Raw genomic sequence first — 17,651 nt, forward strand, 5'->3', positions numbered from 1 at the left:
GCCATGCTAAATTGTCCATAGTGTTAGGTAAGGGGTAAATGTAGGGGTATGGGTGGTTTGCGCTTCGGCGGGTCGGTGTGGACTTGTTGGGCCGAAGGGCCTGTTTCCACACTGTAAAGTAATCTAATCTAATCGAAGATGCCCCATTAGGCTGTTGGAAGTGGTGGCAATCACTGATTTTAAAAGAAAATTGTATGGGGACATGAGGAAAATAAATTTGCAGGGCTGAGGGTATAGAGTGAAAACATGGGGACTGAAACAAAAACAGAAATTGCTGGAGGAACTCTGCAGGTCCAGTAGCATCTGTGAAGAGAAAGCAGAGATAAGCAGAGCTATCCCTTCAGAAGGGGTAGGGCCAACTGGATTGCTCTGTATAGAGCTGTGCAGACATGATGGTTGAATGACCTCCTTGTCATTATGACTTCAAGGGGCCCATGATAGCATTACTGACACTGATTGAGGGCAGGTTGTTAGAGTGAGTTATTAGGTTGGATTTGTCCTGCTTTTCTGTGAATGATGAATACCTGGATCATTTTGTGTTTTGTTGGGTGTGTGACAATATTAGAAATGTGGTTGAAAAGTTTAAGTTTTATTCAATGATAACACAAGATCAAATCAAGAAAGAATAGATTTTAATTGCCGTGATCTACATTACAAATTCTGTTTAAAACAATATCACAAGACATTACACACTTTGGTGCAATAGTTACCAATCATTCTAAATTTACTTTTTTTAATGCTTAATCAAATTATTTTTTTTAAACCAATGATTAAGATCAGTAATTTTATCTTCCCCATTTCTATGTTAATTAAAACAAAGTTATGTACATCTTTGCACTCCAGCAAGTAATCTCCTATGATTACGGGAAGGATAACTTGCTTTGGTGCTCACTGCTGGGACAGGTGCATCACAACAGTTATCACAAAAACAATCCAGTAAGAACATTACAGACGAGAGAAACGTTCCAATTAAAATAGCACAGAAATGATATTATAAATACCAATTCTCCCATCAGTTATGCTCTTTCCTCTGTTCTCCGCCAATTATTCAGTAGGAACTATGTATGGAGGAGCCATGTACAAACTGAATAGCACCAGATTGAGGTCAGTTGCCAGCAGGAGGCACTGCATAGTTACAATGCTGCTGTATTGCATTGTCATCACTTCCCCTGACACATTCACATTCTTTCTGTTATTCACCCAGCTTTTCTCACATCATGACTAAATTGAACTCACTAACAGATTTGCAGAATACCTGGATACAGCTGTTTTTCTCCCTTAGTGTAACACCACATAGTACAGACTCTGATCAAGTGGGCTATGCTTTTGCAGTAAGCATATGGATGACATTTGACAGTAATGACTTTGTGAAGGTAAGAGGGATCAGCAGGATACAGAAGTAGCACTGTACTTACAAGTTTGAAATATAAAAGAAAATAATAACCTGCCCTGGAGCAGTTAAGGGCTCACCTCCTCCCCAGCCATTGCCTTCTTTCACCTTCTGCTTCAATCAGTCGATTCAATGACCCAATGGTTCCTGTCTGAACCACTTTCAGAATAAGGAACAAATGAATCATGATATAAATTCAGTGTAATAAATGAATCAGAACCAAATCACTCTAATCATCATTCTTGAGATCCACATAATACACAGACAAGATTCAGAGTAGAAAACTGACCAAAACCAGAGCTCACTGCTTTTTTCACCCATCGACTGCTGATTAGCTAAGGACCTGCTGCGCATGATCCCAGCTGTAATGCTACATTGTCACACTTGATCAGCCTGCTCAGAACCTCGCCACCTCAGTCAGGCTCCAGCTGTTTGAATGGTTCACTCGGAGGTGGTGAATTCCTGTATTAAAACTGCCGCACAGCAAATTTGCAGCATCACTGGAAGCTAATGACGTCAGGGGTCCTGCACCATCCAGGCAAAGGGAACTCACACAGACTATAATGCAAAGAGAAAAATATAGGTTGGTTAATGAGATTCTTCGACACCTCCCATCAGAATATCCAATATAAATAATTTACTTTTCACCACAGGAATCTTAAAAAGGTCTTAAGCTGGTTTGAACTCTTCATAATTCTATGCAGTTAGTAATTTCTCTTTTTCTATTAGAAAGAACTGCTGAAAGAAATAAAGCTGAACCATCCCACTGACTGAGCAGGCTGGGAGGAGACCACAGGAGCTTACTCTCTCAATCAGCAGTGAAATAGCATCAAGGCCAGAAAATAGAAAGGTTTGTGCAAGAAGAGAAAGTACCATTTAGCTGAGCCATTCCACACTGGAAAGAGGAAAGCTGAGTCTGCCCCATCTGCTCCTCAGCATTTGGACTGCATGATTGCCCAAACACTGCTTGAAACTAACTTTAGGGCATCCCAAAATGCAAATACATAAAAACATTCCAGTAAATGGGAATACATATTCAAAAACAAACATTGCACCCTCAAGCTAAGGTAGTAGGTGTGCAATGAGAAAGTATTTTTAAATGATTACTCTCAAAGGGTTTGCATGCCTGTTTCAAGGAAGCAGCGTGGCATCAGGACTTTAAGCATCAAGTACTTATACTGGTTAAGGAGCTCATTTTTGTATAAATATCTATTTAAACAGCCCCTCCATGTTGGTTTCTTTATGTAGTTCTGCCAATCTATTAAACATACTTGAGAAAATCTCTTAGAGGGATTTCCAACATTCCTTGTTTGGAACCATAAATTTTATCATGGTTTCAGACAGAGTGAAAAGTTCTTTATACACTTCTTTACGTTTTATTTACTAATTGTGTACCAAACCATAAGAGAAAGCTTTAAAGGATGTAGGGCCAGTTCACAGCCAATAGCAGAGAACCATCCTGACTAGTGAGATTGATTAATAATGCTAATCCTGCATTCCACCTGAACTGTACATTAGTATAACTACTCAATACTCCAACTCTGTCAAGAGAATATTGCTAGAGAGACAAAAACTGGGAAATACATAGCGATTTTCACAACTTTAATAACTCAAAGCAACTTAGAGTCATTGAGCACGGAAACAGACCTTACTGTCCAACATTTCCCACGTCAACCAAGTTTCCAAAACTAAACTATTTCCATTTCCCAACGTTTGACCCATATCCCATTAAACTCTTCCTATTCATGTACCTGTCCAAATACCTTTTAAATGGTGTAACTGTACCTACATCTACCACTTCCTCAGGCAGTTCATTCCACATAGACATTACACTCTGACAGAATTGCCCCTTGGACTCCTTTTAAATATTTTGCCTCTCACGTTAAAAATACGTCCTCTAGTTTTGAACTTCCCCACCCTAAGGAAAAGACTTTTGCTATTCATCTTATCTATGCCAATAAAGTATTTCTGAAATGTATTCACTGTTATGAATATGAAGAACAGCAGATAATTCAGTCACAGCAAAAAAGCAGTGCAATCAATGACCAGATCAGCTCCTTTGGCAATGTTGGTAGAATGTAAGATTTTAGCCAGGCAACAGCTCTTGGAATAGTGCCATGGTAACTTTAAAATCCATTTGAGACGGCAGATAGGGACCTCAGTTCACCAGCATGATTTAGCGTAAGGCAGCATGGTGACACAGTGCTTCACATTGTTGCTTCACAGCCCAAGGTTCGATTTCAGCCTCAGGTGACTGTCTGTGTGGAGCTTACACATTCTCCCTGTGTCTGTGTGGGTTTCCTCTGGGTGCTCGTTTCCTCTTACAGTCCAAAGATGTACATGTTCGATGGATTGGCCATGCTAAATTGCCCACAGTGCCCAGAGATGTATAGGTTAGGTGGATTAGCCATGGGAAATGCAGGGTTACAGGGATTTGGTGGGATGCTCTTTGGATGGTCAGTGTGGACCCGATGGGTTGAATGGCCTCTTTCCACTCGGTAGGGTTCTATGATCTCACCTAAAAGGTAGCACCTCAGACAGTATAGCACGTCCTTAATAAGGGTAGGAATGTCAAGGTTATGGAACTTATATCTATATATGGACTAATAACTGTAACTTGAAGTGTTTAAAATAACATATCATTAACATGGAGTGTGGCCTCAGAAATCAATTTCAATGCCATGAAGTCAGATATTCAGCCTAAAAGAGCACTGCGAAAGCACCACCGTTTTTTACTCTGTGAGAAGTATATGGCATTCATTCATGGTTTGCACACAGTGGAAAGGCTGAGATTGGGATTAATTCTGTAAGGATCATGGACATAAACCACATTCTCCCTTAATGGAAAAATGTGATGTCACCACCAGCTATCTAGGTTATATTGGATTTTGGCGTAAACCACTTCAGAGATATTAGTAGAAGAGCTGCAGAGCCAGAGCAGTACCACCTGCATCTGACAAATGCTGAATAAATGCTCTTCTATGTGAATGTGACTCTATATAGTTTTAAGTTTGAGGAAAGGCTTTGAACTTGCCTAATGTATTTACTTACATGAAGTTGTTAGTACCAAATTAATTTCTTAGGTCCGGACAAATGGCATCCCAGCCACAACTAAAATGTGCTTGCTTTGAGCAATGAAACCCACTTGTGTAAAATGGGATAAGCAGATCAATCACACCACAAAACGATGCATACTGGAACCTGCATCAAATAGCTTGGGTGGATCAGTTTTTGGTTTCTGCTGAAATCCTACAGTGGCTTAATCATCGGATATTACTTCTGAGATTTCAATAATTGTTACATATTTTTAGATGGATTTTAAGTTGTTTCACTCATCAAGGTAAATTGAATTATGTAGAATTTATTGCATAGAATCAGGCCATTTGGCCCTAACCCCCTCCTATTCCTTTCATCTCACCATATCTGTATAACTTTCCATTCTTTTCTCAGTCTTGTGCATCGCCAGCCTCCCCTTAAATACATGTATGCTGTTTGCCTCAATTATACCTTATGTCACTAAGTACAACATTCTGACTATTGCTGGACAAAGACACTTTTTGTCAAGCACTCAGCAGAACAATTTACAAGAGATACCAAAGTAATGGGAAACATTTGTAGCCTACCACAATACTAGAAAAGATTCTGCAATTGGGCAATATTTGCTACATAATTCAGAGTGTGTGAAGAATTAAGACAACAACCAATTTAAAGATTGCCAAACAGGCACACAGTATGGCTCACTTGCACATTCTACTATAATGCAACAGTTGCATATCTCTGCAATCCTGTGCTATAGAAAATCATGCGATGGAAAACCATTATACAAAATCATGCTGTACAAGCTTGCTATAGAAAATCTCTGTACCTGTTTAGTAGAAACTTCATGTTATTCAAACAGTGTCCGCAATTCATCAATCACGTTATAGCCAATTTGGGTTAATGAAACATGCGTTATCCCAGAACGACCATTAACTGGTGGCTATATAATACTGCCTTCTTTGCAGACAGAAAGATTATGAACACAAATACTGCCTGTTTCAACTCAACAAAGTAGTGGAAACAACTTCTCTATGTTTAATCCAATAAACATGTTCATAATTTTAGAAAACCTTTATTAGGTTACCCTTCAGTCTCCTATTTTCTTGTGAAAAGAGCTCCAACCTGCTTAATTTTTCCTGAGAAAAATTGCACGTTGCAGTATAACCTAGTTATGAGACACCAACTAAAGTTAGTTCCAAAATACTGTGAGATGTTGTTCAGTGTAAGGATAGTACCTGCAGTGTCACGATTCCAGATCTTCACAGTGCAGTCATGACCTGAGGTTGCAACTAAGGGGAATGAAGAAGTTGCATTTGGAAGAAATATACAGGCTGTAGTGGTCTGTAGGTGTCCGTTGTACTCGCACACCTTACGTTTTGCCTGTCTCAGATCCCATAGCTGGAAGAAGAGACGAAAACCATCCTGTTAAAAATCTTACTAGGTCTCTACCAATCCCTTAGCAGCTAACATTTATAGATGGCTATCAATTAAGGCATGCATTAAATTGACCTGCTGGCCTCCATTGGCAAAAACTCCTTTCTGCACAATACACATAAGTAATTGTTCTGTAACAAACTACCTTGTAAATGAAAAGTAGCAACTTTCTCTAATAGGGGCCCGACAAATCTGCTGCTGAGGATGGGAAATTGACTTGAAGTTTCAATCTGGACTATAGTTTACGTGCCAGATCAAACCATGTAAATGTCTTCAAATCCAGGGGACTATTTTTTTCTTTGTTAGATAGCACCATCCTCTTCTGGCAAATAAGGATGAAGTGTGGACATGACAAATAAAGCAGAGAAGTAGAAAGAGAAATCAGAAGTAAAGATACAATCAACAATGGTGGAACAGTTAAATGGGTTGATGTGAAAATAATATGGAAACATTGGAAGGTTTATAAGTGATAAAATGGATAATGTACAAGGTATTAAGGATAAGCTAGAGAGATGTAGGCACCTACACTATAGACTGATCAGTGGAGTTTTAATGTTTCTTGAAAATTACTCAGTGCTTCTCTCTACTCGATAGTGTGTGAACAAATAGAATAGGAAGGAAGGAGAAGAGTAGGATTATGAGAAACAGAAGGGAAAGAATCAAGCACTGGGTTCATATGAACCAGGGGTGTAAGAAACTACAGAAGGTGATGGGCACAGCCCAGACCATCACAGAAGCCAACCTTCCATCCATGGACTTCATTTACACAGCTCGCTGCCATGGAAAGGCTACCAGCATCATCAAAGACCCATCGCACTGTGGTAATGACCTCTTCAATCAGACAGAAGATGCAGAAGCCTGAACACATGCACCACAGGTTCAGGAACAATTTCTTCTCAGCTATTATTAGACTCATGAATGGACTCTCTAGCCTCAAATAATGCTGATCCTGCTAACGTTGATCTCACCTATTGCTAGCCCTGTGCAATGTAACCTGTACACCTCTAACTCTTTTTGATCTGTATATCCTTGCTTACTATAATCTGTCTTTACTGATCAGAAACAAAGTTTTTCACTGTTCCTCGGTACACATGACAATAAATCAATCAAATTTTGTGTGTTGGTTTGAAGAGTAGTCATGCCTCTTTTCCTGTGATTACAGATCATGTGCAGTCTAGCCAACAATTGGGAAGACAGCGTGTTAAGTGGAACCTGAGTCTGGTAGCCAAGTAGCAGCCTTTAGGAAAGTGAAAAAGCTGTTATTGTAATCTTTGGCCCATTACGATCCAAAGTGAGAGGTGGTGCTGACATGCGATGCCTCCTCGTATGGTATCAGGGCACTGTTGGCTCACCGTTGGCCCAACGGAGAAGAACGCCTAATAGTGAATGCTTCTCGGACTTTGACTGATGCCAAATGCAAAGTTTGGCGATCATCTTTGGTGTAAGCAAGTTCTACCAATATCTTTACAGATGTGAATTTGTCAGAGTAACGAACAACAACCCCTGCTAGGGCTACTTAAAGAAGACAAGGCTGTGCTGCCCATAGCTTCTGGTCGAATTCAGTCGTCGTCCCTTATTCTCAATGTGTACAAGTTGGAACACTGTCCAGGAGGCCAATTGGCTCGCGTGGACGCTTTGAGCCTTCTCCCACTGGCAAATATACCACCGGTGGTGCTGCCCCTGGAAGAATCTGTTCTAGTTTTAAACTTTCCGGGAACCCTTCCAGTCATTGCAGGCAATATTAGACTATGGTCACAAAAAGACCCAGTCGTAGCAAATTTAAAACAGCTGATGATGGGGGATCCAGAAAGGCCACCACAAATGAGATTGAAACCTGTCTGGACCCGACAAAACCGGATCACTGCAGAGGATGGGCATACTATGGGGAGCTAGAGTGACTGTCCCACGTAAAGAACGCTGCCAAATACTGGCTGAATCCCACCACGGTCATTCAGGGTTTTCCAAAATGAAAATGCTGGCATGAGGTTATGTCTGGTGGCCAGGAGTGGATGCTGACCTAGCTGTATTTATGGGGCAATGCCCAGAGTGCCAACAAAGGACACAAATTACTGCCAGCAGCACCCCCATATTCGTGGGAATGGCTGGGTAAACCCTGGACTCCGTTACACTTTGACTATGCAGGTCCTTTCACGGGGTCAATGTTCCTGGGTCATTGTGGATGCCAATTCAAAGTGGTTGGATGTGCAGAGTGTTCATTCAGCCATGATGTGTTTCTCAGCCCCGTTCTTCTGCTGCCTTCTCTTCATAACCCTTGGTGTCCTTACAAATCAAAACCACGGTTTTAAAGACACTCAGTGACATGGCCTCAACAGCCTTCTGCAGTAATGAATTCCACAGATTCACCACCCTCTGGCTGACAAAATTCCACCTCATCTCAGCTCGGAAGGGTTGCCCCTTCACTGGTTGATGATTGTTAGGTTTTGGGGAGTCACATAGTGGGTTATTGTCTGCGGTATTCCTAGCCTCTGACTTGCTCTTGTACCCATTGTATTGATATGGCAAATCCAGTTGAGTTTCTGATCAATGCTAACTCCCAGGACACTGAAAGTAGGGGATCCAGTAACACCATCGAATGTCAAGTATGGTGGTTAGATTGCCTCTTACTGGAGACGGTCATTTCCTGGCATTTTACGACACTAAGGGGCATTCCTGATGAAGGGCTTTTGCCCGAAACGTCAATTTTCCTGCTCCTCGAATGCTGCCTGACCTGCTGTGCTTTTCCAGCACCACTCTAGTCTAGACTCTGGTTTCCAGCATCTGCAGTCCTTGTTTTTACCCATTTTACAACATTAACGTTACTTGATCAGGATTGAGGACAAACAAGTCCTCTGGGCCTGATAGCCTACATCCTAGGTTATTACCCGAAGTGGTGGCAGAGATAGCAGATCCACTGGTTACAATATTTCAAAATTCTCTGGATATGGGAAAAATTCCAGTGGATTAGAAAAATGCTAATATAATGCCCTTATTCAAAAAGGGAATGCAATAGGTGGGAAATTACAGACAAGTTAATTTAACATCTGTTGTTGGGAAAGTGTCAAAGAAGCAATATCAGGACATTTGGAAAGTCAAAACACTACCCATCAGAGTCAGCATGGTTTTACAAAGGGTAAAGCATGTTTGGTTAATTTGATAGAGTTCTTTGAAGACATAACAAGCAAAGTGGGTAATAAGGATCCTGTAGTAGTAACATATCTGGACTTCAGGTAGGCATTTGATAAGGTGCCGTATGAAAGGTTAATTCACAATATGGGACTAGAGTAATTTATTAGCTTGGATAGGTGACTGGCTTTTGGACAGAAGACAGAGAGATGGGATAAATGTTTCTTTTCTGGATGGTGAGTAGTAGCTAGTGGGGTGCCATAGGGTTTGGTCCTTGGGTCCTAGCTATTTACAATCTACATTAATAACTTGGATATAGGGATAAAAAGGCTTTATAGTCAAATTTGTGGATGACACAAAAATAGGCAGAATGGTAAATTGCAATGAGGAAATAAGAGCCTTACAAATGGATTTAGGTAGGTTAGAAAAGTGGGCCAAAATGTGGCAGATGGAGCCAAATGTGGATAACTGAGTGGTCATGCATTTTGATTGGAAAAATGGGAAGGCAACCTATTATTTTAATGGGGAGAAGACTTTGGGTGCTCTGATACAGAGGGATTTGGGTGTCCTCATTCATGTGTCACAGAAAACTAGCATGCAAGTACAGCAGATAATAAAGAAAGCGGATGGAATGGTGGCTTTTATAGCAAATGGTATAGAATATAAAAGGTAAGGAAGTATTATTGCAACAAAGGCATTGGTGAGACCGCATCCGGAGTTTTGTGCACAATTTCGGTCCCCTTATTTGAGGTGAGCTGTAGTGGCATTGGAGGCAATTCAGAGGAGGTTCACTAAATTGATCCCAAAGATGAGGGTTTATTGTATGAAGAGAGATTAAACAGTTTAGGCCTATAATGTCTGGAGTTTAGAAGAAGGGAATCAAATTGAGGTATTCAAGATGATAAAAGATAGGGATAAAATAGACATGGAACATATGCTTCCTCTTATGGGGCATTCTAGGACGAGATGTCATAGTCTTAAGGGGCAGCAAATTTAAAACACAGTTGAGAAACTACTTCTCCCAAAGTGTTGTGAATCTGTGGAATTTGTTACTGCGAAGTGCAGTGGATGCTCGGATGGTGAGTAAATTTAAAGGAGGAGTTAGACAGATTTTTAATTAGTATGGGTTGAAGGGTTATGGGGAGAAGGCAGGAAAATTGGGGTGAGGAGGATATCAGCCATGATCAAACGGTGGAGCTGACTCGATGGGCCGAATGGCTAATTTCTGCTCCTATATCTTATGAACTTATGATATTAAATTACAAGGTTGCAGTTCCTGACCAAACTCATGCTGTACAGTCAGCTAATAGCTCAAAAGGTTCTAGCTGTACCATAATTGATATTATTTACAGTCTTACTCTCTCTCAGTGCTAGTGATGGAGTAAGGTCACATTTGGTCAACTCTTCATTATTGTCAATGTGAACCTGGATGTTACACTATAGATTTTAGTTGGTCTTAATAGGTTGTTGATGAGCTGTGGCCACGTGTGGTGTTAAGGTGGTTATAGTCTTGCCACTCAACTCCCCACCCTTCCTCTAGATAAATGGGCCAGGGCTGAATGGAGCTGGGAAACTGTTTGCTGGGCGGACCACTAACTCCCACTTCTCTCCGATCCTGACCCTGGTAGGATCTAAAAACCTAGCCTCAGATATCTGCATTGTTCTTAAGAATTGGCTAAATATTTTCTTATTCCAACTGCTAATCAATCATGAAGCGTCTTTTCTTCATTTTGCTTTTATTAAACCAATTCCTGTCTTTTCAGTGTCAAAACAGATATAATATTATTCCACCAGTCCCCACACACAGAAAACGCGAGTCTGATATCCAGGTAACAATAAAATTTGAGAGCTAAAGCGATGGAAATTTCCCAGGCATCGCAGATATCCAGTGACCCTGCAGTAGTCACAGGTTTGATTGTGATGCCTGCTGTAGTTCAATAGCCTGTCAATATGCAAAGCTTCAATGTGAAAAGTTAGATGATATAATGTGCAAGGGCAATTAGGGATGGGCAATAATGATGGACAACCAGCGATGCCCATGACTCATGTGAGAATAAAAAAAAAAGATTTTTTAAAAAAAAAAGTTCTGCCTGACCGCAAACCTTCTTTAAACTGGACTACAATGCTGGTCACATACTGTGGCTTCACAGCCCTCGCCGCTAAAACCATTGCTGCAGGTAATGCAGTATCGCCCATCAGCACTGGCATCACAGTATGTTTGGATGTGCTGTTTTATTGGGAAAGTGTGAGTCACCTGGAGTTCGCGGCTATTCCAGATTCTGTCAAGAGAAAAGACAAGAGTGAGGAAACCATCAGTAAACATTACTGGTTCGTGTGAAACCTTGTTCTTCTAGACTGTTTCAGCTCTCTTAAATCACTTTCATGGAGGTTCCAACTCCCAATTATGTCAATACTTACCTTAATTGAGATCTAACTGCAATCGTATTAACATAACTGCAATTAAGTTTAAACCCGGTCATCCAATAATTTTTAGCTATGGGGTTTATTCTGACACTCTCCAAGGTCTCAACCATGTCTTCAACAATAAAGAATCACACCAGAGATAAATTAAAACCAAGTTTATTAGACAAAAGCTAAGCAATTAAGTTGCTAAGAGTAATAACTTTACAGGCGGCATCATTTCACCCAACTCTGAGGCAGCAAAAATAATAAAAAGAACTGAGCCAACACTTTGGAAACATTAAAGAGGATGTTTCATGGGAAATTAAAACAGGTTCTTAAAAATTCACGCTGAGCTTTTCATAATTTCAGGACATTCAAACTGTTTGGTGCCTTTTCTGAGGTTTCTACACTGAATGTGCAATCTAGCCAGAATCAGCCTTTCATATCGTTAAAAATTATGACTTAAATCTCCTGGGTACAAATTTTATAAGAACCACCTTTGGACATTTACAAACTGGTTAAGTTTTATTTACATTTTCTGTATAACCTGTAACTAGCAAACTTATAACACACTGAAACAAGTTTGGCACACAAATCTGAACTGGAGTTGCCTCTTAAAATGGGTTATGTACTGACTTGAGTATCATAACTGGATAAACAGACCAAATTTCTGTCAAATTAAACAGCTCCTCTACCTACTGCAACAGAAACAGAAACTACTAAATACAAAGATGACATATAACCAAGTGTTTAAAACCTTTGAAAAACAATATTGTAACATGCACCATTCTGCTTGCAACTACTCCTATAAGTCGAGCTGATGTCGTACGTCATGCTCATCTGTCTTGCGCCATCCTCGCACATCCACTATAGCTTATCTCCAATCTCCATCATCCAAAAAAATCTCTTTCTGCTGTCCTCCACAGAGATGTCTTTAAACTTTCAGCTCTGGTCAAGTGGCTTAAATACTGACATTTTTTTCTTCTGGAAGTAACATTTCAGAGCTCTTTCAGTTTCAAGCACCTCATCACTTGCCTTATGATCTGTATATGGATTTTTCAGCATATGCCTGAGCATCTAGATTTCAAAGGCTTCTAGTCTCGCTCACAGATCTTTACTTATTAGTCACATTTCTGAGATGTAAAGGAAATTCAATAGAATGCAACATCTTTTAAGATTTTTCCTTTTATAAGTTTGAATTTTCTTGTTAACACATCCTTCGCCTTCACAAAATTACCACCTCTAATATTTATTCTAAATCCTACAAAACACATCTGCCATCTTCTGTTGTTCATGAATAGACAAACTTGTGTTTCAGTGTGTGACACCAGCCATTTCAATCTTTACTCTAGTGTCCTTGAATATATTCCTTTTAATTAACATTGTTTTTGTCCTTTTGTTGATGATATTTAATCTAACTCTGATATATAAAAGCTTGTAGGACCTCCTCTAATTTCACGTTTAGTATCAGACGTGAGGCATGTTCATACCTCTAATTTTTTTATCCCGGAACTACATCAAGTTCTCTAAATATTTGTTCTGTGTCCAGATTAAGTAATTTTGGTGGCAGTACACAGTCTTCTTGTATTCCTGTCTTCACTTGGAACATACATGGCTGTCTCTCTTCTGGCCTGATGTTCATTATTTGTTCCTAATATAGATTCTAGATAAATCTCACACCTTTACTGTCAATATCACATTTCAGCATCATATTTATTAGTGGAAGGAACTGTCAACAATTCTATCTAGCAGCATCTACTCACTGACAAAAGCAAAAAGCTGCAGATGCTGGACATCTGAAATAAATGGAAAAAATTCTGGAGAAACTCAGTAAGTCTGGTAGCATCTGTGGAGAAAGAGGGAGAGTTAACATTTCAAGTCTGATTTGACACTTCTTCAGAACTGCTTACTGGAACTCAGTATAGTTTCTGTCAGGGTCACTCAGCTCCTGACTGCATTACAGCTTTGGTCCGAACATGGATAACAGAGCTGAATTCTCGAGGTGAGGTGAAGCGACTGCCCTTTACATCAAGGTCTCATGTGACCATGTGTGGCATCAAGGACCCCCAAGCAAAACTGGCTTCAACGGGAATCTGAGGAAAACCCTCTGCTGGTTGAAGTTATACCTGGCACAAAAGATGACTACTGCGGTTGCTGAAGGTAATCATCTCAGCTCCAGGGCATCTCTGCAGGAATTAAACAGTGTTCAAGGCCCAACCATCTTCAGCTGCTTCATCAATGACTTCCTCTCCATTATAAGGTCAGAAGTGGGAATGTTTGCTGATGATTACACAATGTTAGCACTATTCACGATTTCTCAGATACTGAAGCAATCTGTCTACATATGCAGCAAGACCTTGGCAACATCCAGGCTTGTAAGTGGCAAGTAATATTTGTACAAACTAAATGCCAGGCAATGACCATCTCTGACAACAGGGAATCCAACTACTGTCCTTGACATTCAATGGCATCACCATCACTGAGTCCACCATATCAATATTCTAGGGGGTTACCGTTGACTACAAACTGGATTAGACCAGCCTTGCAAATACGATGGCTACAAGAGGAGGTTAAAGCTAGGAACTGTGCAGCAAGAAACTCAATTCCTGTCTCCCATGTCTGTACACATTCTACAAAATTGAAGTCCAGAATGTGATAGAACTCTGTCCACTTGCCTGGATGGATGCAACAACATTCAAGAACTTCAACACCACCCAGAACGAAGCAGTCCACTTGACTGGCACCCCATTTACCACCTTTAACGTTCAGTCCCATCACCACCGATGCACAATGGCAGCAGTGTATATTGTCTACAAGAAGAATGAACTGCAAAAATGCAACAAGGTTCTTACGACAGCAATTTCCAAACCTATGAAGTACAATTTAAAAATAGACAATTTCTAACTGTCAATTCCTGAAAAACAGAGCCAGGATAGACAGTTAGATCTTGGCACAGTGTAAGATGAAGTCACACATTGTTGCAGTAGTATGTAGCTGCATGCATTTCGGCAGAGACTCCAAAATAGTTCTGTCTATTCGTGAACTAACCCACATTCCCTTTCCCAGAAGGGAATAATCTGCATTCTCTGCTCAATTAGTTTCAAAATGATCTGCTTTTTCCCGGACAAATGGTTAGACATATCTTCAGTTTAGCTTCACCTACCTTTAAGTGCCTTAAGGTTTCTTTGTTATGTACTGGACAGAGTGTTACAAGGGGACGTAAATTTAAGGTGATGGGTGAAAGGTATAGGGGGGATGTCAGGGGTAGGTTCTTTACCCAGAGAGTGGTGGGGGCATGGAATGCGCTGCCTGTGGGAATGGCAGAGTCAGAATCATTGGTGACCTTTAAGCAGCAATTGGATAGGGACATGGATGGGTGCTTAAGCTAGGACAAATGTTTGGCACAACATCGTGGGCCGAAGGGCCTGTTCTGTGCTGTATTGTTCTATGTTCTACAGATAAATGATCATACTTACTAAGGTTATTCCAACTCCTTAGTAGCATCAGCCTGAAAATCTCCACTGACCTAGATCCTTCATGAGGTTACCAGCACTCAGTACTTCAATGACAAGTTTCAAAATAAAGTAACAAAGTGACATTTAACAAAATTATAAAACTGCTTCACAGATCTTATTATTCAGTGTCCATTCTTTAACCAAATGGCCAGGACTTATATTAACTGAACTGTAAACCTTGCCACGCAGAAGTTATAATAATGAGTACTCTAAGACAATACTGATGACAAAGGGGACCTGTACAGTTTACAACTAGTTTTCATCAAAGACAGAATATAGCTGACCAGGCTTGAGAAGATAGAATGGAGGAATAAATCAAAATAAAAAGTGCCTGACTTAAAAGAGAACAGTCCTAACCATCTGAAATTCACTCAATGTCATTGGTATAGCATCAGTTAAAGCAACTATTTATTTTGCAATGTTTTAAAGTTATTTAACATTTTGGAAAGTCTAAGTACTGTTATTGATCTTCCTTGAAGTTTGCTATGTTGGAGAAGCATACACAAGTATGCACCTTGAATTTCTAGGTCAATTTACTGTATGCACAAAACATCCATTTAATGATCCTTACTGAATGAGTGAACTAGTTGATGTGGACTACAGTTAACTCACCTGATCATCTTGTCCTCTGAGGTCTGAATTACAAGTGATTCTGCAGGAATCCAGCAGATGTGTGTCACCTGGAAAAGAGTTGACTACAATCAATTAATTCATCAATCAAGAAATGTTGCCATGTAACTAAACAACATACCAACAATCAAGAAAGAGTGGGACAGTTATATACAAAGCCACTAATTTAGTTTCAATGCAAAAGAAAAGTCAGATGACCAAATCACCAGTAAAAATCTCACAATCCAGAGTGACTTGAACATTACACTCTTGTATTTGGGACCGGAGTTTAAATCCAGCTGAGACGGACAGAGTCAAGCAACATTCTTTCCTGGTTGTAAAGATTGTATTGAATGGAGTTTTACTCTATGTTGCAGTTGGGGCCAAGGATGTCATCAGGGTCACATTTACATATTTAACAAGCAGCTTGCTGGCTTTTGGGCAAGTGTACTTGGGTACATATTATTTAAAATTCATTGAGATGGTAGGTCATCTGTTCCATTTTAACTGGCCCCCTTGCCTGGTTTATGTTGAAATACTTTACTCCCTTACTGTCTTTCACAAGATAACCAACAATAGACAAACACAAATCTTGAGTATTTGTTGAATCTTCAAAATAAAGCGTATGTTCAAGAAAGTGACACTCTTGTGTTTTAAGAGAGAAATAAAGACAGGACAAGGAAAGATAAATCATTTTGTAGTTCTGACTTTCTTTTTCGCATCTTCCCATTTAAATAATTATATACATTTTATAATATTCCACAACCAACTAATTGATCTAAGCTTTGCAGTCCTTCCAAATCCAGCCCCCATGAATGGGTGTGGACAGTGGAGGAGGTGGTTCCATAAATATCCCCATCCTCAATGATGGAGACCCCAACCCATCAATGCAATATACAAGGTTAAACATTTACAAACAAACAATCTACAGCCAGAAGGGCAAGTGGATCTCAACCTCCTGCAGAGGTCATCAACAAAATAATTGCCAGGCTACAGCCAAACTGATGCACTCTGTGATATCAAGTAACTGGATAGTCCAAAGACCATATGCCCTTACTATTTGGCAGTAGTTCTGAACTTGCAACTGTGTCAGTGCAGATACCTGACTATGTGGAAAATTGTCTAGCTATATGCAGTACACAGAAAACAGGGCAAATACTCAGTCCATTGGTCTAGTCTTGATCATTAGTAAAGTGATAGAAAATGCTGTCAACAATGCTACCAAGCAGCATATGCTTGGCAATAACCTGCTCACTGGCCCTGGCAGAACCCTAAACTGGGCATCACTCCGTTCCTGACCTCATTACAGGCTTGGTCCAAACATGAAGAACTGAATTCCAGAGGAGAGATGAAAGTGATAGCCCTTGACATCAAATCGGCATTAGACCAAATGTGATTTCAATAGCAAAACTAAAAGTCAATGGAAATTGGAGGAAAACTCTCCAATGGTTGGAGTCATACCTGGCACAAAGGGTAGCTGGTGGACTTTACTGAATTTTAGCCATCTCAGCTTCAGGACACCTCTGTAGGAGCTCCTCAGGATAGTGACCTAGGCCCAGCCTTCTTCAGTTGCTTCATCAATGACCCTTCCCTCTATCACAAGGTCAGAAGTGGGTATGATCACTATGACTACACAGATATTGAAGCAGTCCATGTCCAAATGCAGCAGAACCTGGACATTATTCAGGTTTGGGCTGAAACGTGGCAAGTAACATTCACACCACTAAAGTGTCAGGTGATGACCATCTGCAACCACTGCCTCTGGACATTCAATGGGATTACCATTGCTTTAATCCCCTACTACCAACAGTTTAGGATTTATCACTTACCAGAAACTTTGGGACTTATCACTTATTGAACTGAATAAATACTGTGGCTGTAAGAGTAGGTCAGAGACTAGGAACCCTGCAGTAAGTAACTTACCTCCTGACTGCCCAAAGCCTGTCTATCATCTATAAGGCACAAATCAGTAGTGTGATGGATGTTACAAGATGCTCAGTAGAAATTCACCAAGGCTCCTTAGGCCAAATCTTCTGAACCCATGGCCACAACATCTAGAAGGACAAGTTTAGCAGATTCATGGGAACACAACCATCTGCAAGTAATCCTACAAGTCACTCAACATTCTGACTTGGAAC

The 17,651-nt window shown here is 40.3% G+C and overlaps 1 protein-coding gene across 2 annotated transcripts in view; it reads right to left on the reverse strand.

Annotated features, from left to right (window-relative positions):
• Positions 1-615: 615 nt before the first annotated feature.
• wdr31 (WD repeat domain 31) overlaps positions 616-17,651 on the reverse strand; it is a 44,528-nt gene continuing 27,492 nt past the window's right edge. The window contains exons 7-10 of one of the 2 annotated variants that reach the window (XM_043719862.2): positions 15,517-15,584; positions 11,241-11,265; positions 5,665-5,827; positions 616-1,948 (exon numbers count right to left, since the gene is read on the reverse strand). In XM_043719862.2, the coding sequence (XP_043575797.2) occupies positions 1,788-1,948; positions 5,665-5,827; positions 11,241-11,265; positions 15,517-15,584 (417 nt within the window). In that variant the 3' untranslated portion in view covers positions 616-1,787. Of the gene's footprint in view, positions 1,949-5,664; positions 5,828-11,123; positions 11,266-15,516; positions 15,585-17,651 lie in introns of both variants that reach the window. The other variant, XM_043719859.2, reaches the window with a different exon arrangement.

Source organism: Chiloscyllium plagiosum, unplaced genomic scaffold, assembly GCF_037043375.1.
Source record: "Chiloscyllium plagiosum isolate Xiang-an unplaced genomic scaffold, Cpla_swu_hap1 HiC_scaffold_21, whole genome shotgun sequence".
Taxonomy (NCBI): Eukaryota; Metazoa; Chordata; class Chondrichthyes; order Orectolobiformes; family Hemiscylliidae; genus Chiloscyllium; species Chiloscyllium plagiosum.